This window comes from Mauremys reevesii, linkage group 3, assembly GCF_016161935.1.
Source record: "Mauremys reevesii isolate NIE-2019 linkage group 3, ASM1616193v1, whole genome shotgun sequence".
Classification (NCBI taxonomy): Eukaryota; Metazoa; Chordata; order Testudines; family Geoemydidae; genus Mauremys; species Mauremys reevesii.
Window position 1 is genome coordinate 173,227,578 of NC_052625.1, and position 27,707 is coordinate 173,255,284.

Below are 27,707 nucleotides of genomic sequence, written 5' to 3' on the forward strand. Positions count from 1 at the left end.
TGCTGATTGTCCAGCGGCCAAGACTTGATAGCATGCCAGCAGCTAGTGCCATGGTGCACTGCCCATTGTGCTAGCCTCTAGCACCAGGGTGTGCAGCCCAGCATGCCAGCAGCCAAAGGCATGGTATATGCCCAATGTGAAAAGCCTCTGTGCACTGCTCAGTGTGTCCCACTTATGGAGGCTGCCAAACAGAAGTTGTGAATCAGCCCATTTCCTGCCCATGCTTCCTGCCTAGCTAGCACTGCCCACCTTTGGGGCAGCAATGCCCAGCTGTAGAGCTCCCTGCAGAGTGGACTTCCTGCCATCAGGCAATGAATCAGTCCCAACACATGTAAAGCCAAAGGTTCATTGTTAAAAGTCTTCCTGTTTTGTGAAAGTTTAATATTTATAAAGTGAGGAAATTATATAAACTGGACAAAGCACTCAAGAATAGACCGTATTCCACAACCCTAGAGGACTACAAAGAACAGGAGCTAAGTTCTTTGATCGCTAATAGCGCTGCGTTGAGAACCTCAAAACTCAGGTTTTTGCCAATCACATGCAAAAAGTAGTCCCAAAGCAGGGATCAGCAACCTTTGGCACGCTGCCCGCCAGGCTGGGCTGGTTTGTTTACCTGCCGCTTCCGCAGGTTCGGCCGATCGCACCTCCCACTGGCCATAGTTCGCCGCTCCAGACCAATGGGGGCTGCTGGAAGCAGCAGCCAGCACATCCCTTGGTCTGCGCCGCTTCCCGCAGCCCCCATTGGCCTGGAGCAGTGAACCGCGGCCAGTGGGACCCGCAATCAGACGAACCTGCAGATGCAGCAGGTAAACAAACCAGCCCGACCCGCCAAGGCGCTTACTCTGGCGAGCCGCATGCCAAAGGTTGCTGATCCCTGCCCTAAAGTGTCGCTGAATGACAGTTTGCTTCTAAATTTTTGCCAGTTAATAAGAAATCACAGAGGTTGGCAGCACTATGCAGAAGCTGTTGCTTGCACGTGGGCCGCTTCTGGATTTATCCCCTGTCCCCACCTTCGCACTGGCTGCCTCCCTGCCTGACTGGATACATTCTGAAGCCACACTTTGCTGAGGCCAATGGGGCTCTGTTCCCACGCAGGGGAGCTGGAACAATTTTTATAGTGGGGCTGTTAAAGCCATTGAACCAAACCGTAAACCCTGTATATGATGGAAATCACTTCAAGACAGGGGGTGCAGCAGCATCCCCCAGCACCCTTAGTTCCAGCACCTATATTCCCATGTAGTTTCTGCAGGCTGAGGGAGGCAAATTTGGTCCAGCTGTGCATGTGCCTCGGTGGCTGCTCATTTTACAGACCACCAGGTGGTAGCGAGAGACAGGAACTGGGCAAGAGCAGGGCTTTAAGTAAAATCACCCAAATTTCATCCCAAGAAAGTAATTTTTAGATCCAAAAGTTGCCTATTGCCAATTCATAATTTTTTTGGTACTAAGGTCTCTTAAACGTAGCCAAACTAGCAAAAAATTGCTGAGGTTGGCAATAACTACTTGGACCCAAAGTAGCATGAACAAATTTTGCAAGTGTTGCAAGGGAAGGCATGATTGTCTTGGCACATGGAGGATTGGGCCCAGAACTTGAAAATCCCATATACCTCAAACATCCGTAGTATTCCAGTCTAAATCTCTGGTGGTTCTGTGATTCAAATTCTAACAAGGAAAGACTGCAGATTTTTTTACTGGCAACCTGAAAAGGATTTGAATCTAGTTCCCTAAAGGTGACTGGCACAGTACATATGTAGCGTGAAAACATAAACACAAAGAGCCATGCCTCAAGCAGTAACTAGAGAACTCTCTGACTGGGACGTTCCTCTATTTATTAAGGTCTCCCTGGTCCACTCTGGTAAATGTGAAAGACCAGAAACTCTATAACTCTATTCACTTTCTCTACAATAAAATATTAAAACTTAAATTATAAACCAATATCTGTACTCACAGCAATCCCCCTATTACATGTATTATTTGCTGTTGTCTTGGCATGTCTTTCCCTCCTATTTAGGGGGTTGCTCTCGCACTCCCCAGTTGTGCACTGTTCTTAATTTTGGTCTGACTCTGCCGTTCACAGTTACTGCGTCAATATTGTCTGACACAGCCCCCCTTATGCTGCCAGCATATAAGTCACGTTGCTGTTTGTTTCTTGCATTCTCACTTTTGCTATAGCTTTTGTTAGTATGGGATCTGGAGCTAATGGAAGCTGTGCTGATAAACTGGTGTTTCTTATACCACCAACTATCCTGTCTCTTATTAGTTCTTTAAATGTTTCATATTTGCAATATTCATCCAGACTATGAACTGCAATAACAAAATCCTCAGCTGTTTCTCCTTGTTCCTGGCACCTCTTATTAAATTTGGCCCAATATTATCTTTGCCTATGAAATGGGCATCAAAAGTCTCTTTCACATTGGTGTATTCTTTCTTTTCCTCTTCAGTGATGGATAGTGCACATAGGGTATTATCATCAGCATCACCCATAGCAAACATCAGGGCATTTAACCTAGTATTTCTGTGCTTTCGATATTAAACAGAAGCTATTCAGAAATGCTCAAATCTCCACTCCCAACTAGGCCAGGTGCCTGAGTTTCCAAAATCAAACTTCTCTAACAGGGCCATTTACACTAGGACTCCGTTGCTGTCCTGAGACAGGTCTCCGCCTCCTTCCTGCTGTAGTTTTCACAGGTCTCCCTGATTTCCCACTTTCCCCACTCACCACAGTGGCAGCCTGAGGTATATGTCTCTTTCCTTTCCTTTACTCTGTCCTTAGAGAAAGGGAGTCATTCACTTCTAACACCATTTAGGACAAAGCAGTAAATACAGAACTTCCTGTTTGGGAAGTTCCTATATATATTAAGCTCCCCATGCAATACATCCTTGTCCTCTCTGGTGATTGTGGAAGTGCATGACCCCTCTGAACACTCCAAACTTATTATCAAATGGTTGGTGTTGTTTCAGCAAGTATTTAAGACATTTCCAAAGCCAACACTAAGCATCTTAAAAAGGCATCACTAAGCCCTTCATTGACTTTTGCAGCCAATGAACCAATCCCATGTGAATGCTGGTCCAAACAGGTTTGCAGAAGAACTCCGGGGGAGTGACTTTGCTTCAGTATTCTCACCAAAAATAACATGACTGGATGACTAGCAAACTTACCACAGACAATAAAGGGGAAGAGATCGTCTGACAAATTTGAATGAATTCAAATCAGCGGGGCCGGTTGCTATTCACCCAAGGATACTGAAGAAGTGAGCTGAACAGGTCTTTGGAGCCACCTGCAATAATATTTATAAACTCGTGGATAACAGGAGTGGTCCTGGAAGACTGGAGAAGGACTAACATAGTGCCCATCTTGAAAAAGGGGGGAAAGGAGGAGCCAAGGAATTATAGATCAGTCAGCCTGACCTTGATACCTGGGAAGCTACTAGAGCTACTACAGTCAATTGGTGAATGTTTCATTTGGAGGATGAATGGGTAATTACTAGCAGCCAGCATGGATTTACCTAGAACAAATCATGCCACACCAGCTTGATTTCCTTCTTTGACAGGGTAATTGGTTTGATAGAAAGGGGGAATGCATGGACATAATATACCTGGACTTCAGCAAGGTTTTTAACACAGTCTCACATGGTATTCTGATAGGTAAGCTGTAGAAACGTGGGCTTGGCGGAACCACCATTAAATGGACACATTATTGATTGAACAACCGCAAACAAAGAGTAACTATTAATGAAATTATGTCAGATTGGAGGGAGGTCTCAAGTGGGGTTCCACAGGGATCTGTTCTGGGTCCGGTGTTGTTTAACTTCTTTATTAATGACTTGGATGTTGGAATAGAGAGCATACTGATCATATCTGCAGATGACACAAAGCTAGGGTGGACTGCCAACACTTTGGAGTATAGAGTTAAGATTCACAGGGATCTTGACAAATTAGAGAACTGGGCTATAGTCAACAAAATGAAATTCAACAAAGACAAATGTAAGGTGCTACACTTTGGGAAGAAAAACCAAATGCACAAATACAGAATGCAGGAAAACTGACTTGGCAGCAGCACTGCTGAGAAGGATCTGGGAGTTGTGGTGGATCACAACTTCAACATGAGTCAGCAAGATGATGCTGTTGCAAAAAAAGCAAATGCGATTTTAGGTTACATTAGTTGAGGCACGGCTTGCAAGTCATGGGAGGGGATAGTACTGCTTTACTCGATGCTGGTTAGGCCTTAGCTGGAGTACTGTGTCCAGTTTTGGTCACCAGTGTGTAGAAAGGATGTAGAGAAACTGGAAAGGATCCAGAGGTGTGTGACAAAAATGATCAAAGGGATGGGATGGAAGCCATACACACAAAGGCTGAAGGAACACGGGTATATTTAGTTTGGAAAAAGGGAGCTTAAGAGTGGACATGAAAACAGTCTTCACATACTTGAAAGTCTGCAATAAAAAAGATGGAGAAAAGTTGTTGTCTCTTGCCACTAAGGGCAGGCCAAGAGGCAATGGGTTCATATTATAGCATAGCAGATTTAGATTAAATCTCAGGAAAAACTTCCTAACTGTAAGAACAGTAGAACAATGGAACAGACTGCCTCGGGAGGTTGTGGAAGCGCCTTCTCAGGAAATTTTCAAAAGGAAGCTGTATAACCATCTGTCTTGGATGGTATAGGCACAACAAATCCTGCATTTTGGCAGAGGGTTAGACTAGATGACCCTTGCAGTCCCTTCTAACCCTATGGTTCTATGATTGTATATTAAAAGCGCCTCCATGACAGAAGTAGAGAGGCACAATAGGATGTGTTGGTGGTTTCATTATTGTATGCTACAGCGTTGGATTTTCAAAAGCATTTATTTTTACACTAACTGCTTCCACTGATGTCAGAGTTTCACCGTAGATTTAAAAGGGAGAAAAGTTCGGCAAATGCTGCATGCTTCTGAAAATCCTGCCCTAATGTAGGTTTGGGTATAGTTTCCTAATAATAGACTGACATAGTGGTTACAGACTGTAACTGTAGTCTGCTCTGGCCTTACACACCCTTGAAACTATCAACTAGCAGCAGCATACCTCTTGATGTGCTATTTCTAAGTGTGCTGTTGACACTGCTATTGTCAGTTTCCCAATTGTTTTGCTCCTTTGTTTTTTATGGCTGAAACAAATACAAAGGGCTCTGGAGCTCACAGAAGTAAGGGCCTTGCTAAGAGCTTTCTGGGTGGTGCTGTGTACCTTCCACTCTCACTGAATCCATGGGTCAGCACCTCCCAGGAAGTGCTCAGCAGCTTGTAGAATTGGGGCCCTGACATCTGCAACCCCAAGGCAGAAGTAACACATTTATTTAACAACTTATATTTCATCTTTGGTGTGATCAGTGCTGTCAATCCATTAACATTTTCTTCTTCTGGAGGAGAGAACTGGGAAACAGAAAGAGCGTATGGAGGCTTGGCATGCCTGAGCTATTCTGTGTTTCTCTTTTTCAAAAGAAAGAGTCATTCCACTAGCAGATCCAAGAACGCCTTTAAAATCATATGGAGCACTACGTGAATACAAGGACTGTGGCCACTGGGTCAGATGGGGGCAGGACATGAAGGGAAAAGACCTTAACAAAGTGGCCTAGCTGTCCCTTCAAGAGTACTTCATCTAATGTTAATTTGCAAGATTGGATCTGAGAGTCAGGCTGGGATATTTCTGACTCTTTTTAAATGAAGTGCAAACTATAAGTGCTCTGGCTCCAAGGAAAGACTTACCAATCTAGCAGCTAAGCCATAAAGGAATGGTATTGTGAATATCATTGAGTCACATTGGAAGTTTTCTCACTGACATCAGGAGAACCTAAAAGTCTGCCAAGAAAATGTGACCCACATGACAAAAATGTAGCTGGCCTGAATAGTCTTCCTTCCGTTAACAGGAACTTGTATCTTAGCCCCTATTTCAGCAGAGTTACTAAAAGTGTGGACTACTTTGACTTTCAGTCTACATTTAATAAGGTAAAGTTGGGTATTTAACACTGGTCTGGTATTAAAACTTAAAACTACTCCTTGGGGAAGTAAAATAAAATAATGACATGTTCTCTCTTACATACAGAATCACCATACTGCCTGATAGCAACCTTGAGGAGTGCCACTGTGCCCCAGAGTTATAATACTGAACAGATTCTAAATCTTCCACTGGATATATATATATATATCCCTTCATTGAAAGGATTTGTCATCTGGTGACAGGGGCAGGTTGGCATGTGGAGGATGTAGACTAAGAAGAGCCTTGAGAGTCTGGCTTCCCCAGACAGCAAAAGCAGAGGTGGTACTCTCTATTTCAGGGGTGAAGAGTCAGTAGTAGAAGGGTGAAAAATGGCGTGTTCTGACTTTATGAAAACAAATAGCTTTCCCCTAGACCTGCATGTATTGCTGGAGATCCAAATGAGGGAGGCTTTGTAAGCCTTGCCCTGTTGAAAAAAGGTGAATGAAAATGTCAAGTGTGAATTATACCACATTGCGAGGCAGTGTTCTAGTGAAAAGTAGGGCTGCGGGCAAAGGAGATCTCAGCTCTAAATCCCGCTGTTTCTGATTCATTGTGTGGCATTATACTAGTTCTTGGCCAAATTTTAAAAAACACTCAGTAAGTTTTGGTGTGGGTGATTTAAGACACCTAGGTTCTGATTTTCAGGGAGATTAAGCCCCATATCTCTTCTTTACTTCAAGAGGACCCACTTGGCTCAAGCTGGACATCCAAAAATGCACAGTAATGGATATTCTTGAAAATATTTAATCTAATTTGCAGAGGTACCGAGTGCCCACACAACTCCCAAGGAAGTAAAGAGTTGGATCCATTTACGCAAAGGCTGGATTAGGCCAAAGTGTCTCAGTAATAATAGCAGGCTCACAGGAGCATTGTGAGGTGTCATTGACTGTGAATAGCACTCTGACAATGTGTTGTATAATGCTCTCCAATGCCTCTTCTTCACTTTGGTCTCCTTGCTTTTTCAGTACCAACTGCTTTTTTCTTTGACGTAAATAGAGACAAACCCCCTCCTGGTAAAAGAGTCAGAACTTTTGCTTTTTTGCAAATATGATGAAAAGATAAAGACTTCCTTTGTGTGCAGAACATTTTGCATGGCTCAGGTAAGACTGCACCACTTTAATTCCATATTTTAATAGCAGCAGGAATTGGTTGCAGAAACAGCTATGTAGAGCAGTAGGAAGGCCAAAGGTTATAAACAGGGATAAATGGTTATGCAGAACAATGGGACTAGGAAACTGCATGTGCTATTGGACTAGCTCTTTGTGTTATAAACACTTTGCTCAGACTCTTCTGGGAAAGTAGACAGAACGAGAAAGATCCCACACTTTAATACACCTTAGGGGCCACAGCAAAATAGAAAACAACCATCAGAAAGAGAATCTGTAACAAGAACCACTGCAAGAAAAATATTTCAGATAAAAATTAAGAATCTGTTTTCAAAGATACCTGTCACCATGGTATCTAACCATTGAATTGGTTCCCTCCTGTCAATACCAATATGAGAAGAACTGGGCTAACAATACTTTATTTGATCAGTTCAGCCTTATTTATTGTTTGCAAAATACCAATGTGTTTTTTGATATCCCAAAGTTTCTTTTTCTAAATCGTTTCTTGATTTTCTGTCATTGTAACAAACTGCTTATGAACAAATATTCTATATTCTAAATTTAAGCTGAGTGGCTTAGTTTTGATCAGACACAAACATTGCACAGTATTTTTCTCATTCCAGATTGGATTGGAGTAACCTTAGTATCCTGTTTCTGGGGTGAATATTTGTAATTCAAAATTCATATTCTGAAAATATTCTTTCAAAAGTCACCATCTCAGCCAACATTCCTGCCAGTTAACTTAATCATTAGCATATGGGATAACGTAAAAGACATTAGCCCGGCTGAAAGAAATTGGTTTAAATACAAATGCATATGCACATATGCTGTTTCATCCTGCTGAAAGTATGAGAGCCTCACACAGGATGCACAGTGTGTAGTGAGGAAAGGAGTGTTTATTAGCTTTCTGATTCCCTAGTGCAGCCTGAAATGACGTCCAGGCAGAATTCCAGTCCTTGCCCTCATCCGTTAACCCCAAGGGGATCACAGCATCTCAAAGGGGTGTTTGAGAAGGTACAGTCTGGCTGTTCATGGAGTAGTAAACTGCATCGAGCAATAATGCCTCCTGTCGGTGTTATAGTTTCACACCTCCCATTACTGTGAGTTATGCTGCCATGGCACATTCGAACCCATAAGAAGTGGTAAATCTTAGAAAGTGGTGACACAGAAAGTGACTGTAAGGGTCAATTTATGAATACAAGTTGCTGCCAGAAAGACAGAACTTCAGGCTTAATAAGTAATTCACAATATCCACTTTACTCCACTATTAAAAATATAGTCATTGATGTACATAAATGAAAAAAAACGGTTCTTAAAAACGGTAATGGCATCAATGTCACTGTCATAAAACAAAAGCTTTCAAGCTTGAAGTTAGTATAAGATGGCATTAAAGATCATTCTAAATTATACATTTAGAGATGGAGACTTAAGACTAATTTGCTACATTTGTGGTACATTAACATTCATGGGAATTTTAAGACATTTGAGATAATGGGCCTGATGCTCTTCTTGTGTAAATCAGGTGTAAATCAAACGTAATTCCACTGAAGTCAGTGGAGTTACACTGTTGTAAAATTGGTGCAAATGGGATCAGACTCAGGCCCAGGAAAGTTAAATTAGCAATTAATCTTATATAGATATGATCTAGATTTACTATTGTTTTATATGTATTAACTGTTATTCAGATCTCAGACTCAAAGGTCCACAGCATTAAATGGAAGTCAGACAAAAGTTATTTCTCTAACTACATGTATTTCACCAGCTAGTAACTTATAAAAATTATACACTATTTCTAAAAAAGCTAATTGTTCAGCCGCCTCTGATCTATGACAGCATTCTTTCATGAACAAAAGACACCATCTGAAACTGCTTTTGGAAAGAATATGGTCTGCAAATTCTGCTTTTGGACTTGTACACTCAACTAGCATGAGCTGAGAGAACAGACCTTGGCCCTATGATATTGTTTTCTTTCCATTAAAATATTGTTGCTCAGGGAGAGCTAGGCTCTCACAGAAATAGAACCTGAACCTCCAAACCCTTACTCATATGGGGCCAGATCCAGTCTATTGATGTCAATGGGAGCTTTTTCATTGATTTGTAATGGGCTTTGCATCAGGTCTCTGATTAGGTCTTAGCATCATTGAAGGCCTTCTTTTGTGAATGAGAGTTAGCAGGACTGGACCTGTAGAGATTTAAAAAAATAAATAAATAAACCAAAATAAAACTGATCCGTATTGCTATCCCCTGAAACCTTCCACACAGAAACATATACGAAATTATTCAAGACCAAGGCTAGTGACAATATGCAGGTAAATGCTCATATGGGATATACCCACACTTTCCTGACATCTGATCCTTGATTAATACATCAGAAGAAAGTGAATCAGTACCAGCCAAGGTCCCTGCAGTTTACCTTTAGGAGAAACCCATGATTTATATTCGGATTAATTCTTTTTGCCAAAAACAACAACAAAAAATGGGTTCACTGTCTACCAAACTCAGAATTTGCAATTTAAGATTAAAAGCTGGTGAAACCAAATTTAACTGGAACTGGCATTTCATTCACAGAATGTTTAGTAATTAAGATGGCATGCTTTGGGAGGGATTTAATTCCTCTTAATGAATGTCCCAGGTATTTAAGACTGAATTTCAAAATGTTTGTAAAAAATTAATTAGGTCTAAGACCCTCAGAATAGGTGTGCAGATTTATATTAAAAATTTAGGTTTACAGCATAATGTCTTGAAAATCTGTTATTTCTTATTTACTTAACAAGTCCTGAATTCTGCATTCAGACTGCTCTTGACACTTCACTGTTTTATATTTTTTAGATGTCATCATCTTATACAGGAGAAAAACAGATCCCTAAACTCATGGCTTGGCAAGTAAATTGAATGAGTTGTGATTTTCAAACATTTATTCTCTTTTTTTTTAAAAAGATTGCTGTATGAAAAAGTGTTCAAGAAAAGTATCAGATTGACTGGCCTTGGGAATCAAGTTCACTATTTATCTATAAGGCAGGTATGACCAAGGAAGCCAGAGAATGTGATGCAGAATCCACCCCTTTCCCTAGAAAAGTGCTTCAGAATCTATTATTTTATTTAAAAAAATTATAGCCCCAGTAGTGGTAAAGATAACCTTGAAATCATGTACTAATTGTAAATGGATACAGTGCTGTGTTCCTGAGTCTTCAGACAGCTTGAAATAATAGCTCTATGGAGTATGAACTCCTCTCAGTCATCAAAATGTGGTATTAACTCTGAAACCCAAAGATGACATTTAAATGTCCATAATATTGACTATTTCACTGCTAATAATTTTAACAAAAACATGTAGCTAATGTACATATATATAATATACTTAAATATAAATTACTTAGATTATAAGCTCTTTGGGGGAGGGACTGTCTTTTTGCTCTGTGTTTGTACAGCACCTAGCACAATGGGGTCCTGGCCCATAATTGGGGCTTCAAGGTACTTCTGCAATACAAAGAACAAATAAATAATAATAATAGTAATAATAACACTAATAATATGCCCCAAATCCCACATTGCCTCTGTTTCCTCTCCAGGTTCACAAATCTCCAAATCTCTGCTACACAGCAGCCAAACCACAGCTTCCACTGATATTTTCTATGATGCAATTACATGTCGTCAGTTGAAAACTCTATAGCACTTGAGAAGTGATAATGAGAGACACCATAAAATAAACTGAATAGCAAAATAACAAAATGGCTACTGTCCTGACATTTATTTTCCTAGTGGCTTAACTAAAAATAAACCTTCGGTATTTAAATTTAAATGATTTCATTGCAGAACTTCAAGTGCACTGCACTGGAGTGCCACAGAATCCACACACCTTGTTGAATTTATATCTAGCTTACTGCAGAATTCATGGGACCTTGGTTATGGCATAGTCAGTTGTAACCATTTTGCAAAAGTCTGTTGCTCACAGCACAAGTTACAAAGAAATAATAAAACAAAATGCATTCATGAACAAACAGCTGGATGAAAAAGCTACAATGATGATGATGATGAACCAACACTCTTTATTGAATCTCAATAATTTACAAAGCATGTTTATGCAACACATTGGTTTGACACATTGAAAATAAATGAATAAAAATTAATCTGAAAATCTGTACTGGAACAAAGTGCAAAGAAACAGAGTCAGTGTAGACAAAAAGATTAATGATGGACAATGTTCAAATAAAACAACAAACCTTGTCTCAGAGAGTGGGCAAAAAATGAGCTCATGTGGCAAAGCCACACTGGCATGTGTGTAGAAGAAGTAAAATAATTCAGCAGATTTTGAAAAAGTGTAAAAACTTCCATGTGTTTTAGGACTAGAGAGTAGTGTGCAAATGTGTGTGTAAGTTCCACTGAACAGGATACTAAAAATACTTTTAAATAATATGATAAGATGTTTAAAGGACTGGAATATATATTAAGGATATAAAACAACACATTGATAAAGATATCATTGTACCACAAAAATATATGCACCATATCAAGTCTCATTAGAAATGAGATATGAAATAAAAAAGGTGAACTTGACCAGATGGAAAAATTAGATGTTATTGTGCAAAAACAGAAACCAACTGAATTAATAGTATGGTCTCCATAATAAAATCAAACAGGTTAAGGATTTGTGTAGTTCAAAATGGTTAAGGCAACCACACATTAATGCTAACCCACAAGAACAGCTGGGGGCAAATGGCTAAATCCTCAGCAGGTGTGTACCAGTGACAGTCCATTGAAGTCAATGGAGCTATGCTAACTTACACCACCTGTGGGTCTGAATGAGCGTGTCTAGACTTCAAAATACAAGAGTAGTTTTACGGGTGCAACCTAAGGGTTTTGGCAGGTCTGACACAACACAGAAAGTGCAAAACTCTGCAACTCCTTTTTTGGGGAATACATGCTTAAGCAACTTCCCTTTGGGATTCCCTCAGCACTTGGGATATACCACAGCATCACGTCCCAGATCTTTGAGGATCTGAATGGGATGGAAGTAATTGTTTATGATCTGCTGATCTGTTGATCAAAAATGATCAACCAAACAATGAGAGACTGCACTGTGCCAAAGAAAAGACCCTTGAATTGAAGATGAACAAATTATGTAGGGCACATACTCAGCGACAAACCCAAGGAAGGTGGAGGCAATTGTACAAATGGAAAGACTCCAAGACAAGGAGGCCTTAGAGAGATTCATGGGCATGCTAACATCTCTAAGCAAATTCATCACTAATTTGTCACAATTAATTGCTCCCCTCAGAATGTTGCTTGGGGACAGTTCAGAATAGCACTGGGATGACTGACAGGAGAAAAGCTTTTGGAAACTGAAATAAATTATTACAGAGGCATCAGTGCTGAAATACTTTGAGATTAATAAAGAGCCTAAGAACTAAAGGGAAAATTTTCAGAAGTACCTAAATGGTTTAAGAGCCTAACGGCTTGTCTACACGGTCCCTGAGTCCACACCAGAGGGGTGTAAATTCTAGTGTGTATTGTGCACTAACTAGCCAGTGTGGCACCTGGTGGCACACACTGAAAGTTCCCTAGTGCACGTTAATGTAATTCCCTTTCACACATTAACACGCACTAGGGAACTTTTAGTGCACGCCAGCAGGGTCCACACAGACCAGTTAATGCACAATACACTAGTGTGTACTAGAATTTACACACCTCCGGTGCAGACTAATGAACTGTATAGACGAGCCCTAAGTCCCATTTTGAAAAGTGACGTATGCACTTAGGAGCCTAACTACCACTGAAGGTTCCGAAATGCCTATATTACTTTTGAAAATGGGACTTAGGGCAGCCAGGGACTTTTCAAAATATTGCCCTAAATCAGTGCAAGCTCACAGGGAATAAGGTTGTGCTTATGCCAGATGATGTCTAAGTGACATATGCTTCTAAAGCACTGATTAAAATACAACAGAACTATGTCCAGCAAGAAAAAGAAATGCTGGCAATAAGTTTTGGTTGTGAATGATTTCATGAATATTGTTATAGGCAAAAATTAGTCAATGTAGAAACAGACCATAAACTACAGGGGACCATCGTACAAAGCATGATCCAGACTTCAGAAAATTATAGAGAAATTGCAAAGGTACTTCATACAGGCAGACCCTGTGCCTATGAGCAGTACCTTGCGGCATTAGAAATGCAGTGAAATGCAGATGCCTGGTAAAGAGCTTCTCATAGAAGGCATGCTCTTAAAGCGGCTTTTAAACCGTGAAAACAAGGAAGAGGGGTTTTATGCAAATATGACTCATGTATTACCCATTTCTGATACAAAATTAGACAAACTCAAGCAAGAAACATGAAATGATCCAATCTTTCAAGAGCTTGAGCAAGTTATTCTAGATGATGGCTAACAGGAAAAGCCCAGGCACCTCCAAGTAAAAAAAAAATGTATTGTGACTATAGAGATGAAATTGCTGCATATGATGGGATTCTGTACAAAGGACATTGTCATAGCACCACACAACATGAGGTTGGAAATGCTAGGTATAACCTACAGTGCCCATTTGAGTATTGAGAAGTGCAGGAACAGAGCCCAAGATGTTCTGTTCTGGCCAGGCATGCATGCTGCCATCAAAGATAAGGTATCCAAGTGGAAATCTGCAATAAATACAGGAAACAGAATGCAAAAAACCCACTGAAACCACATGCGATTCCTGATTGCAGTTGGCCCAAGGTTGGCACAGATGTGTTTGAATGAAATGGAAATGATTACCTCTTATTGGTAGAATATTACTCAGGTTTTTTTTTAAATTAACCATTTATACGACATATTGAGCAGCAATGTAATAATGTAATTTTTTCACCATAGGATTCCAGATGAGTTAATAACAGATAATGGCCAACAATTTATAAATGCCTCATTTTGGTAATTTTCTTTGAACATCAGTTCAAGTAGACCACACCAAGTCCTTTATGAACAGATTTATGAACAGCAAAGTCAAGTTCAAACATCAAAGAACTTGATTAAAAAAAAGCTCTGGCAGATTCACGGGGTCCGTAGTTAGCATTGTTAGAGTATTGCAATACACCCCACATTTATTTACTAGGTTCACCAGTTCAGATACGCAGTAGGCAGAAGGACAAAAACTTTAGTGCCAACTTCTGGCAAGCTTATTGAGTCAAAAACAATTAAACCTGAAGAGATACACACTAGGGAAGTAGAGAAGAAGAAATGCTATAACAAGAATGCCAAACAGTTACCCCTGCAGGTGAGAGAAAATGTTAGAATCCTTATAGAAAAGTGGCTGGCAACCTGCCAGTGTAAACTTTATCTCATCTGCAGCAAGGTCATAAGCTCCCCTGAGGGTCAGTCCTACAGGAGGAACAGAAGAATGCTAAAAAAACAAAATAATGAAATCTTTAACCATCTATTTCTTGTGGGTATCCAAAATGCTAGCAATGGTGTTTCTGTGCTGACAGAGGTAACACATGATTCAGTCAGTGACAATGAAAAATACCAGGAATGGCAAATACAAGTTCTAGGTGGTAGATCCACTTCAGTCTCCAGACCTGCCACTGCAGAAGGAACTGTTCTGAGAACAAGAAGTGGCCACGTAATCAGAAAGCTCTCAAGGTTTAGAGATATAGAGAATGAGAGAGAGAATAATCCACTTATCTGGTGGAGGTTCAAAGTCATCAACCCCACGCCCTCCTAGAGTTCTCCACCGGCACGTTTTACTAACTGACGATACTAGTTTATAGCTCTTTTGAACACTGGCTTTCTCTAGGGCCACACTGAAAGAGAAGTCCCTGCACTCCCATAAAGAACTGGGACAGGCCCTTGCATGGGTTAACCAAGCTGGGGAGGCTCTTTGCCTGCTCCCCTCCAGTCCCAGCAAAACCCCATCACAATCTGGAGCTAAAAATATTGCTTAAAGAAACATATTTGTAATGTTTACATCTTTGGTTTATTGCTGAGTTGGGACCATGAACTGTTTTTGATGTCTTCAAACTTCACCATTAAGGGCCTAGGATCCAGTGCCTAGGATTCAGGTTTTAACTATTGTGGAATTACGTGTTCCGTGCCAAATCCTGCTGCCTTCACTCAGTCCTTATTCATTCAGCTCTCACTAAAGCAAGCTGGTCTGGGTAACTGAAGTCACTGGGAGTTTTGAGTGAGGATTTGGCCTGAGATTTCTAAATGTCCTCTGATTAGTATGAATAATTAAAAACAATAACAAGCACCATATTTACTGCTGGCTTGCCAGCTGCCCCATTTTCGCTGGGAGTGTCCTGGGTATTTGCAGTACTGGCCATTGCCCCTGGATATCTTTTTGCCTAAGCTGTTAAAAACATATACATAATTTTTGCCTGCTGCCAATAGGGGCCACTGTGGGAATCAACCAGAGGCCTGTGTCAATCAGATCCTTTTACATTCCCTTGCTCCCTTTCTCAGTAACTATGCTCTCTGCTGGAGATTAGAAAGCAGCACATGGGCTAAGAAAACAGCTGGGGAAGCTGAATATTCACCGGCCTGGGGCAGTTTCTAACCCCCCACGCTAAGGCTGCAGTAATTGGTAGGGGTGGGTGAGATACAGAGAGGTGCAGAATGGCCCATTTCTCCCTCCCTCTCAGGAGTTAGGGGGAGACACTCACAAGGGAGACACAGATGGGAAGGGGGAGAAAGAGATAAGGGGAATGGGATCCCCAGGGAGATGGAAAGACATAGCTGGAGGGGTGTAGACATTGGATATCCAACAATATGGACGTTAGGGCAAAAAGGGACATAAGAATGAGGGAAAGGAAATCGCAGGATCCTCCACCTTCAGAGTGGAGAAAACAGTAGTAGCCCTGAGGCTCAACACAGATAGGATGATGAGAACGCCTTCCTCCCCTAAAGATGCCAGAGGGGCAGGACACTTGATATCGCCCCCAGAAGACAATTCCACATAGTGAAAATCTACTTAGGGACACGGGTGTTTGGGAATTGGAGGACTATTGGAAGTTCAGATAAGCATCCAATTTTCTGGGGACTTATTTAAACCCCAAACATCTTAGAGATCAGGTGAATTTAACATAATCATATGAAACTAACATTTCCTCTAACACATGAGTCTTTGACAGAGAAATGACCTTAGAGAAACAATGTTAAATTTGGTAATATGTCTTATCATAGGTGACTTATTTAGCATGGCCAACCTACACAAAGCCATATAAAAGGTGTGGTTATTTTTTAAATGACAGAATCCACCTGAAAGTACTGTCTGAAACGGGTATGTTATTTCCTTGAACTCCCTGCTGCACAAATGCCCTGGCTGATTGGGCACAGAAAGAAAAAGGACTGGTTTAGTTTGGACTGGTTTAGTCATCATTCAAATGATTGCTTTTTTAAATCAACTAGTTAATTTTAAAGTAAAGTTTTTCTTTTAAGTCACTTCTAAAACTTTGGGGAATGTTGTTTCACTTTTTAAAAATGTTTATAATTCTACGAGACTGAAGTTCTTAAGTCACTGTAACTGCTAGGAAACAAACTAGGTCAGGGGTCTCAAACACGTGGGCCATATGTGGCCTGTGGAGTTATTTCCTGCGGCCCGCCATAGCTCTCCTCAACCCCTGACCCCTGCCTCTGCCGACCCCCCCCCCCCGAGCGCACCACATCCCCACTCCTCCGCCTACCTCCCAGCGCTTCCCACTGCCAAACAGCAGTTTGGCAGCACTTAGGACTTTCCAGGAGGGAGTGGGGAGGAGCGGGGATGCAGCCTACTCAGGGGAGGAGGCGGAGAAGAGGCGCGGCTGGGGCAGGGATTTGGGGAAGGGGTGGGAATGGGGCAGGGAGGGGGCAGAGTTGGGGCAGGGACTTTGGAGAAGAGGCTGGAATGGGGGTGGGGAAGGGGTGGTAAGAGGTGAGGCAGGAGCGGGGCCTCATGGAAGGGGTGGAGTGGGGGCGGAGCTGGGGGCAGGGCGGGGGCTTTTGTATCTTTGTATGAAAAGGTGTCAGTGATGCGGCCCTCAGGCCAATGTACTAATCCTCATGTGGCCCTTGTGGTGATTTGAGTTTGAGATCTCTGAACTAGGTTAAGGTTAAAAATTGTATTTAACGACTGAACGTTTTACCCTTCACTTTAAACTTTGTATCTGTAACTGTTATTTGGCTGCTGATTGCTCTCCCACCATACGGAGGTTTACTATTCAATTCAGCATCTCTTTGTCTTTTAAGAAAGAAGTTGTGTTTCACCAACACTATAGCCTGTAACCTAATACTGGAAAGTCTTGGATTCAGGCCAGATGTTAATTTCTTCAGAGACACTTAAAAATACTGAAGTCTTCTCTGCTGGTGCCAGTAACTGGGAACTAAGAGCTAAAGCAATTCCTTCAGTAGTGAAAAATTATTGATCAAACCCTGTAATTGCCTTCACCTATATCTGATCTATGCACATGTGGCTCATGTTTATGTACACAGTGTTGTTGTAGCCCTGTTGGTCCAGGATATTAGAGAGACAAGGTGGGTGAGGTAATATCTTTTATTGGACCAACTTCTATTGCTGAGAGAGACATGTTTATGCTTAGACTTTGTGTGGCTGGAGAGTCATATAAACTGCATGGCATCCACCAGCATGAAATTCTCCAGTATGCAACTGGAATGGGTGGATGTCAAGAAAGAGTTTGGCCAACTCTTCTATTCACCATGGAGTGAAAATATGGCTTCATGCCTCAGAAAGCTGCCACAACACAGTTGTTCCGGACCCTGTCTATCAAGATCTATGGTATTTATAGGACCACAATTACTATAGACGATAGCACTGAGATACAAAATGCATTAAGATAAACATAATAATTAATCAATATAGACTGTGCTCTGGCCACCAAAGGATTTGGATGCTTATACTATTCTGTCCATTTTAAGACCTTTAAATTCCTGTAAGTCTCCAATATCCACCTCTTTTGATGTTACTTATGTCTTAAAACAATAATCATATATATATATATATATGACTCAGAACTACTTTGAATATTTCAGTTATTTAAAAATCAGTGACCTGTCTATAAGCCAGTCGGGTGTGTATATATATAAGTAAATAGGATACTAAGAGAGGTGCTGAAGGAACAGGTGGACCAGCTCAGGGAGTCCGCTCCTAGGCAGACGAGAGACAAAAAAGTTGTGTTCGTTCTTCCTGGGTTGGTTATTCCCCATGCAGGAGAGGAAAAGAGGAGGAGCAAGACTAAGGGAGAGGAGTGAGTTCAATATGTACAAATATGTCAACCAATTCTGCAAAAGCTGCAATACGAGTTAAGTAACCAATGATTTGTCTCCCTTTTGAACATACATACTGGATCTATTCTACCCAACTCTCTTGTACCCCTCCAAACTTTTATTGAGAGCGAGTGCAGATCCCAGCACAAAAGTGTGCTGGGTTATAGAAATTCTTGTAGAATTTCACCTTTATGAATAGTTTGGTCTATTTAGGGGATGTGGGTAAAGAAAAACTGAAACACAGGTGGAAAACAGCAAATAAACATGCTTAACTGTTCATGACACACAGTTTGTGTGACAAAAAGTGTGAGTAGTGTCTAGGGTGGTGAATTTGGAAGTTTGCCTTCCAGAGCAGATATACAACCAATAATGCTCATTAAATATCTCATAGCCCTTTTTGCACAAATATGCTAGGCATGGAGTCCTGACAGAATTCCAGTTTGGAAATTACTTTACACATATTTGTGTGAGTGTTTTATAATTGTATATATACACAGAGAGACAGAGAATACATAGTTGTAGAATGCCATATAAAGGTTTTATCCGCATGAGTTTAAGATTTGTCACATTACCCATGAATGGCAAAGCCATGAGTGAGTTATGCCAGTCATCCCAAATGATGTAATCCAGCAATACAATCTTTATATCACACTACAGTATCATGTATTCTGTATCATGTGTTAGAGAAAAATAATTTACAAATGCTTTAGAGATTTAAAACATTTTATTGGACTTCATTTCTTCATTTTTCTGTATTCAGTAGACTTAGTAACTTTGTTAAGATCTGTTCATTTTTTCAGGCTTAGAGGGAGAGGAATTCTGAAAATTTGATAGCTAGACTAAATATGATATAAAACATTAGTTTTAATATTTCTCTCTTTATATCTTTCAAAAATACCTAAAACAGATCTTTTTATACATAAAAATGTCCTATAGTTAAATTCTGCTATTCGGGGCTTTTCCAGGGCAGGAAGCAAGTGCTAAAAGCAAGCTGGGAATCTCTCCTTTCCAATGCGATAGTACGCAAGCTATTAGCCCTACAGGGATGAGAGATACCAACCCTTTGACCTATCATTGGCACACAAATGAATATTATCTATTCTGGGGCTCAAGAAGGTGTAATTTTTTTGAGGGAAATTCTACAGTTTGGGGAAAGAAGGAAACATTTCTCTGGCAGTTTGGCTTTTTACAAAATGGCAGCTGTTTGATACTGTTCAGGTGTTAGGAATGTTAGAACTAGCCCAAAGAAGATGCATTAGTGGTAATAGGGTAGATCAAAAATGAATGATAAATTCATTGGTCAAATGAATATCACTTTCACATATATGAATTACAGGCAGGGCATGTGCAACCTTAAGGTTGCCCAACACATCACATTATCAGACTCTCATACCTTTGCCAAAATTTAACCCATCGGGCTGAAATTTTCTATGCTAGGTGTCTGCCTCAGGCTGAACTTTTCTGGAATGTTTCAGCCAAGGTAGTTTAGTTGTTTCCAGGTATGATGCTAAGGAAAAATACATTGTTTTAGTAATGCTAAAAAAAGTTCTGGTGCCTTTTTCTTTGAAAAGTTCTAGTGCACCCATGTTTTGGAGCAGAGACTTGATGTTTGGCAAGGTAGTGCCCTTTGTGTCAGGAATGTGCCTTGTGCATCCCTATGAAAATCTGTCCAAATGTGACTAGTTATAAGCCTTTCAAAATTGCAGTTCGCGCATGCTCAGTAGGGACTTAATAGATCTTAGCAACTAAATTCCCTGGTGGTTCCATCTATACTGGACATGCTGTAGCCCAGGGCTGAGTAGGATTTTCCCTTCAATTGCACCTCTGTGCTGCTGCAGACCATCCCAGGTTCAGGCATCTAAACTGTCCCTCCTCTATGCTCAATACCCTCTCCCTGCTAGGCCCAAGTAGCTGCCTGATTCAAATCTGGAGGGGACGGAAGCCAGACCAGGGAGTAGATTGGAAAAAGAAGATTATGAAGAGGGTGTGATTGGGAGTGGAGACTGGCAGGGGATGGGGTGAGAAGGAAACTGTGGCTGGCTGGACAAAAAAGACCGGGACTGGGAACCAGGGGTGGAGACTTGGGCTGGGAGCCAAGGAGAGAAAGATGCAAAGGGGAAGGAGGTGAGTGGGGAGACAGATCTGATGAGGAGCCAAGGTTGGGGGAACACAAACACCAGCTGAGCAAAGAACCTGGGACAAGGAATTGTGATGGGGAAACACAGAGATTTGACAAGGAGCTCAGGGAGGGAGACTGGGACAAGAATCATGAGTGGGGGATGACTGGAGGCCAGGACAGGAAGAGAGACAGATCAGACAAAAAGCCAGGGGTGGAGGGAAGTGGAGGACTGAAGGGGTGAGACTAAAACTTGCTGGGCAAGTAGACTGGGATTCTTGGGAGGGAAGAAGAGGCAGTAGGGTACATGAAGGAGCTTCCTCGTAGTGTTGTAATTAACGCGACACAAGCACAAGTGGGGTCTCTGTGTGTTGCACCTTTTCTAAAGCAGCAGCAAGAATCTATAGTAAACACACTGTCCCTGTTCCCCCAACAGTCATCCTGTCTGTGCTTGCCTTGTGCAGGCATGATGCCTCCAACCACTGTGGCTTCAGATAGCCTCCTGTACTCCCACCATGTGGTTCTGAGCCCAAAAATCACTCTGCCCTCACTTTACTCTATTTCTCACTCTCTGCTTTCATTTGACTTTTTCCTCTGCATGGCCCCTCCCTGCTCTTTAAGTGGAATGGGATCCAAACATTTGAGTTGAGTATTCAAACCTGTGAATTTGGAGTGGATTTGAAATTAGGCAAAGTGAGTTTCTTACTCCTTATGAGAACTCACTGTCTATGTTAGACAAATCTAGAGAGCAATCTGCCTTAGCAGCTGACTTTCTGAAACACCTCCTAGGCTTTAGGGTCTGTTCTCCCAACAATGCATGTATGAATCTCAAGAAAATGCTAGTCATGGGAGCAAAGGTAGCCCCCTGCCCAATTATGTTTGGAATACTCCTCAGCATGGCCAGGAATCATCACCAAGTATTTGTTCATGCTGTCCTTTCCCATCCTTGCCTCTTACTTTTAAATATCTGTCCCTCTGTACTATGTATTTGGAATATGTTGAAGAATGCCACATAATTATCCAATCCTGCAGCATTTCCATGTGCATAGTTTTAGGCAAAGCTCTGGCTGCAGGAGAAGAGTAAGTTTGGACCTGTAGTATTGCTTGACCAAAACAGAACATGCACATTTTTGAAGGAGGTTACAGAATTCTTGGTAGGACTTCTCACTACAACCATAAAAAGCATTTGTATAACCTAGATTTTTCATTTAAAAAAAAATCAGAATAGAGTAACGCATCATATATAAATATATTTATTGTTGCCAATAATAAAAGATTCTATTTCAGCATAGACAAAACTACAGGATTTTCTTTATATTTGAATTGAATAATTCAACATAATACTTTAATAAACTAATGTCCATTGCTTACAATTTTCACTCTGAAGTATTGAAAGGAAATCATTACTTTGTAGAAAGAAAAAATGCAGAGGAATAGCAAAGAAAACTCTAGAAAAAGGTAGTTAAATGAGGCAATGCATTAGGCTGATAACAGTGATACAAACCTGGGGAGAACAATACATGAATTAGGGATAGGCTAACTCATTCAGATTCTATAAAGAAACATCGATCTCCTCCTTTCACCTAAGCATGGACCTTTAATTCTTTTTTGGGAAATAAACCTTCCTTGAGGTTCTGAAATAGTCAGATAATTGCTTTGCCAATTTTGGAATCAGACTAGTTTCATCAATCTATTCTCTTGATATTTCCAGCTCAGACTGATAACTTCAAGAGACTTAGGTAGTTTAGATAAACTTTGAGTAGGGATTCCAAAATTTGGATGCTTGTCCAGACTGGGACCGCAAAATTTCTGAACTTGCCCATCCTTAACGTGTACTCTATGCACAAAAGAAAATAACAAAGAAATAGACTTATTTATAGGCCCAATCACTGCATGGATCTCCTATTGGTTTCAGTGGAAATTCCAAGCATGGGTAAGTTCCTGTACATTAGCTAGTACTTTTCCAAATAGCATATCTAGCATCTGTCATAATTACATGCGGTTGCTGAGCAAATAAATACGTAAACAGAATTATTTTGTTTATATCTTACTTGAGTTCTTGTGAGCTTGTGGCCAGCATACTTCGAATGCTTTTGTCAGCCAAGGGGCAGCCAGAAAGACTGTAAGACATGGCAGGATATCCAAGTAAGTCAACCTCCTTAAAAGCTAAACTCTCTCAAACAATCACAACATAAAAAATAAAAATTAAAAATTGTAATGCAGAAAAGCGATGGGGCAAGTGCTGTAATATTGAATTTTGTAATATAGTTAACCCTCTGAATATATTTAGATATAAATTTTACTTCCAGTACTACATAATGTAAATGAACTTTTTTTGTTTTTACAAAGTAGTAAAATGTAACAAAAAATATTTGTGATCCCTGGGTTAACTACTCAAAAAGCTTAAGAAAACTTTGGAAATTTTAGTAATCTATTTAAAAATAAAAGACGTTTATACAACACACAAATTAGCATGCTTTTAATATCAACATATATTACTCAAAGGGTTAACACATAGTTCAACGTTTTTACTTTGACAGCATTGTTGAGGTAAGCTGAAAACAATAAATTGAAAAGACAGAATCCACCATGAAAAAAATGAAGTCACACCTTCTATGTGAGGCGTAATTACCAGTCACATGACCACTCCCATCACACCCTGGTGTTGGACATCTGCCACCAAACAAAAACAAAAACAGCCAAAATAGTAAGTATGTTTAAAAAAATAAAAAAAAAACTTTTAAAAGTTTCATTGTTTCCAGTTTAGCCGCAATGACTGCAAGGGGATTTAAGCATCCTATCAAAAAGCTGAAAAATGAACAGCATTAAATGAAAATGGCATCTCAGTACAATATAGCATCATTAAGAACAAGCAAATACATGTTAGCTTATCACTTTACTTAACTGGCAGTTGGAAACATTTATATGCTGCAAATGTCGCATGCTCATACTGCAAGGCGTAATGTACTCGTTTGTTTAAAAAAGACAAAGAGAAAAGGTTAAAAGAAGAAAAAATAATTTCACCTCACATTATGCTTACGTTATTAAATCCTTTTTGCTCTCTTTGCACTGAGGGTATTTGGGTTTAGGACTTGGGATTGTAACTTCACCAGGATACCTTCGTTCTTCAAGTGCCTCTTGGAAAGGATCCAAGTCTTCTGGCTGCAGGCAAACATATGGGTATTAGTCCCACTTAGGTGAGGCTGCAATATACACAAAAAATAATGCTATGTACAGTTATAAGACATATCGCCTCCATTACTCCCACTCAATCAGAAAAATGTTGACATCATTTTACCTTTTTTTTCTCACCTGCTAGACCTTTATATAGTACCTTTACATTTCAATGCACACTTTAGAACATGTGAAAAAGAATTAGATTATTTAACTTGATGAGAAAGAGGCAAAAGTCAGATATTCTCTCTTGTATAGTGTCTATTCCCAACTGTATCAGCAGCTGCCTCTGACAGTCAACTACTATTCTCTTTCACAAGAATCAATACTTTTTCCAAAGTCACGAGTTTTTACAAACCACAGCCACAGAAAAACAAAGCGTAAATATAGTATCTTATCCATCAAAATGCCAACTTCAATAACATTTTAAAATAGTTAAGCATTCTCCCAAAAAATGAATCAGGAATGATGTTAGCAGCCAATTGCTAAACACACATGTAGTGTCACAATCTGGGGCAAACCTCAATGGATCTGCCTGGCAAAATATAATTTTGTATTTAAATTTACTGATGGATTTAGCCTTTTTATATTTGAAACTTAAGCATTAATTTCAGAAGTGAAGAAGACGTGGCAGAAAGCACTGATGCAGAAACCCTGCAGATGGTGCTGTGAGCAACAGAATTAAAGAATGATTCTCCTTAAGTCAATGCTATACAGTATTTAATATCTCCCATTTCTTAGATAATGAGAGAAATCCTGGCCCCAACCAAGTCAATGGCAAAACCTGCATTGATTTCAGCAGAGCTAGGATTGCACCCAATGTATATAAAGCAAATATCACTTTATTGCATGTCTCTATGTTTATTTTTTAAATCACGCCATCCTATATTTTAATTAAAATAAATTGGAGAGAGATCCAGCTACACATGGTTGATAAGAATTCTAATCTTATAATGTAGATTTAGCAAGAGAAAAAATATTGCTATACGAAGTCTGGGATTGTAAAATCATGTCTAGATTACAATGCTATAAATATGGCAAACAGGCCAGTGAGCTAGAGTTGAAACCTGACAAATACAAACAGTAGCCTCCCAGCAACTCCTTCCCCCACCCGCCCAAAAGCAGCTGTCTGACAACTGTCAGGACCACCCTTTCAGAGTGGTGACTGAAAACACTTGCTACATGTTACAAGCTTTGAAACTTAAAATAAATTCACTATGGAGCAAGTTTTCTTTATTTACCTCTTTCTGTTTACAGGTTTTTAGAGTGTATCACACCTCATATTCCTTCATAATACTCTTGAAATAAAATATTTAATTACAATGGTATAAAGGCCCTACTGTGTATCCCAAAGCACACCCAACGCTTTGTGCTCCTACTTTCCTGAATGCATAAGGAATGTAGGAGCAGGCCTTTGACAACAAAATCCTGGTTAGCTAAATTAATGGAAAACTTATACTGTACTCTGTGCTTCTTAAGTAGATCTGCGTGTATAAATACACTTTTAAATATTCAGTCCTTCACTTTTTAATCTTAATCTGAGAAGAGTATCTTGTTCGGAAAGCTGGTAAAAACTTGATACCAACATTGAAAAAAGTTATGTCAACTTGCTCAGATGGAATAAGGTAGATTTGGAAATTTAGAACATCTTCACAGAAGAAAATATTTGTTAACAAGACAGTGCTGTTAGAAAACATGATTCACATTCACGGTTCAAGTGTTGTTGGATGGAAGTTAGTCACTGATCAGATGTGTGCCAACATGATATATTTTGAAAGATTAACTACCAGAAAGTCCTCTTGTCAGGAAATTATCCATTTTTTGTTTATTACCTACACAGGGTGTTTCCTCTTTCCTTTCAGATTTTAGAAATCTAATGAATTAAAACCATCAGATTGCAATCAGAACCCTTAGATGAAAAAGACATACATTAATCTCTTTGGAATCATCTTCATCTATCCTTCTGGGCTTCATTTTAGTGTAGTCCACTGGCAAGTCCCAGCAGTCACTCTCATTCAGCTGGTAACACCGGTTATTCATCACAGCTTGTCGTTGTGGTGACATTGGCTCCAGTGGTGTCAAAATGGTACAGCAACCATCTCGCTGTCTCTGTTTGTTCATGCTTAGATCCAAGGTTCCATTTTCATCTACTTCCATATCAGGATTCTGTCAAAATAAGAAAAATATTGTTAATTCAGATTTTGACTATCAAAATATCACCTCTCTGTGTTTTTTAATCTGATTGCTTAGTAGAATGATAAAAGGTTTTATCATGCCTATATAGATTGTAAGCATTAAGCCCCCTCCCACACGTAGCATAATTCTGTTACACAACATTAATGCTGTTAAAGTAGATTCACTCATATCTTCATAAAAGGCTAATCTGATATTTGGAAGAAAAGGGGAGACTTCCCACTAACCACAACCATCCTCCCAAAACACAGGTGTAAAATTTGACAGTGAAATGAGAAATCCCCAAAGGTATGTTGTTGCTGTGTTTATGTCCCTGATTTACTCTTTGACAGGTTAGTCTAACAGAGTTAACCTCTATATGATTCTGCCTATTTCCAGTCCTTCCAACACCTGCTTATATGATTAGAGCAATAAAAACCAGATAACAAGTTGCATCAAAAAAAAGCAGAATACTTTGCTCTTCTAACTCGAACAGGTAAGGAATTAGAAAAAAAGAGCTTTGGTTACTAAAGCAAGTCGGTTTACACTGTGTTTGCTACCTTCATATTATGAGAAAATGCATCCAAATCTCGCAGTTCCTCCACTACAGATGTTAAGGTTTAATATATCTTAACTTTCCAAAGACTATCTATATAATCAGCTGGCTTGGGTAACACAGCTGATACTGACATTCCCTGCAGCGACAGAGGAACTGTGAAGTATAGGGTGAGTAGGTTTGGGATTTTTGTTTTTGGCTTGAAAATAGATCAAGAATTATTCACTTCAAATCATCTTCCTCTTCTTCTTTCTTTTCCCCAGGGAGTGGGAGGGCATTTAGATGGGAGGGAGGGAAGCAAAATACCCAACCAATCCTTAATTTTTCAAGAGTAAAACACTTCACCAGAAATTAGATTTCAAAACTGCTGTTAATGCTACCATCTACTCTGATGTCTAGCAGCTCTCTTTCCTCTTGAGGTAATAACAGAACAGCAGCAAGACACTTAATGAAAATCCCTTCTTTGGTTATTGCTTTGATAGATTATACAGTATTATTCTACACAAACACTTTTTGCCACAGTTTATTCCTGATTATTGCCCTGATATTAATTTAGGTTTGATAATGTATTTATCTTCCCAGATTTGTTATTACATTTTTTTGCCACATAATATTTTTAAGGTTATTGCTCAAACTTTTTCAATTCCTGTCGGTACTGAGCACAATCACATTTATTTGCATGCCACAAAGAGAATTCCCTCATCTATAGGATTAAATCAATTAATATAAAAGGAAGCATTTGAAAACAAAATTACTAACCTTACTGAATTCATAAAAATTAAGATCATTACTAATAACTACTGGTAAGATTGTTAGCTCATTATGTATGATCAAGAAGCTTTACACAACAGGAAAAAAACCCTTTGTTTATCTGGAGAAGAGCAGAACATGTCTGCCAGCTCAAAAGCTCTTCTATAAGCACAATAAAACTGTTCCCCCTGCACTGCATCTGTCTATTTAGCCATCTAGTGGCCTCCTATAGGTAGCACTTTACTGGTTGCTGGTGTATTTTAAATACCGGTAGTCATTTCTCCTCAGATGTCAGAGTCAAGATTTAATCTGATTATAACAAAATCAAAAGGTTCTTATAAAAGTTTTACAATGTGGATGAATTTTAATAATGCTATTGTTTATAAAGGTTAACATCAACATCTTTTTCCTTTATTTGTTTTAGTGTTGCCATTTAATAATACATTGAGAATTTACTAACACTTTATAGAGCATTGGTGATACTGCATTATTACTGTTATGCAATTTAAAAGTTATCTGCACTGGAGGAATTTTTGTTTGTTTCAAACATATTATGCATCTATTTGAGAACAATTATATTCTGGATAGGTAAGACAATATTGTGTACAA

At 39.7% G+C, this 27,707-nt stretch overlaps 1 protein-coding gene across 8 annotated transcripts in view; it reads right to left on the reverse strand.

The window, feature by feature from the left end:
* Nucleotides 1-27,707, reverse strand: part of MYT1L (myelin transcription factor 1 like) — a 369,230-nt gene that overhangs the window by 48,207 nt on the left and 293,316 nt on the right. For all 8 annotated transcript variants that reach the window (XM_039531760.1, XM_039531757.1, XM_039531764.1 and 5 more), the window contains 4 exons: nt 25,550-25,786; nt 23,487-23,608; nt 23,057-23,119; nt 22,498-22,566 (listed from right to left, as the gene is read on the reverse strand). In XM_039531760.1, coding sequence (XP_039387694.1) covers nt 22,498-22,566; nt 23,057-23,119; nt 23,487-23,608; nt 25,550-25,786 — 491 coding nt within the window. The remainder of the gene's footprint in view (nt 1-22,497; nt 22,567-23,056; nt 23,120-23,486; nt 23,609-25,549; nt 25,787-27,707) is intronic.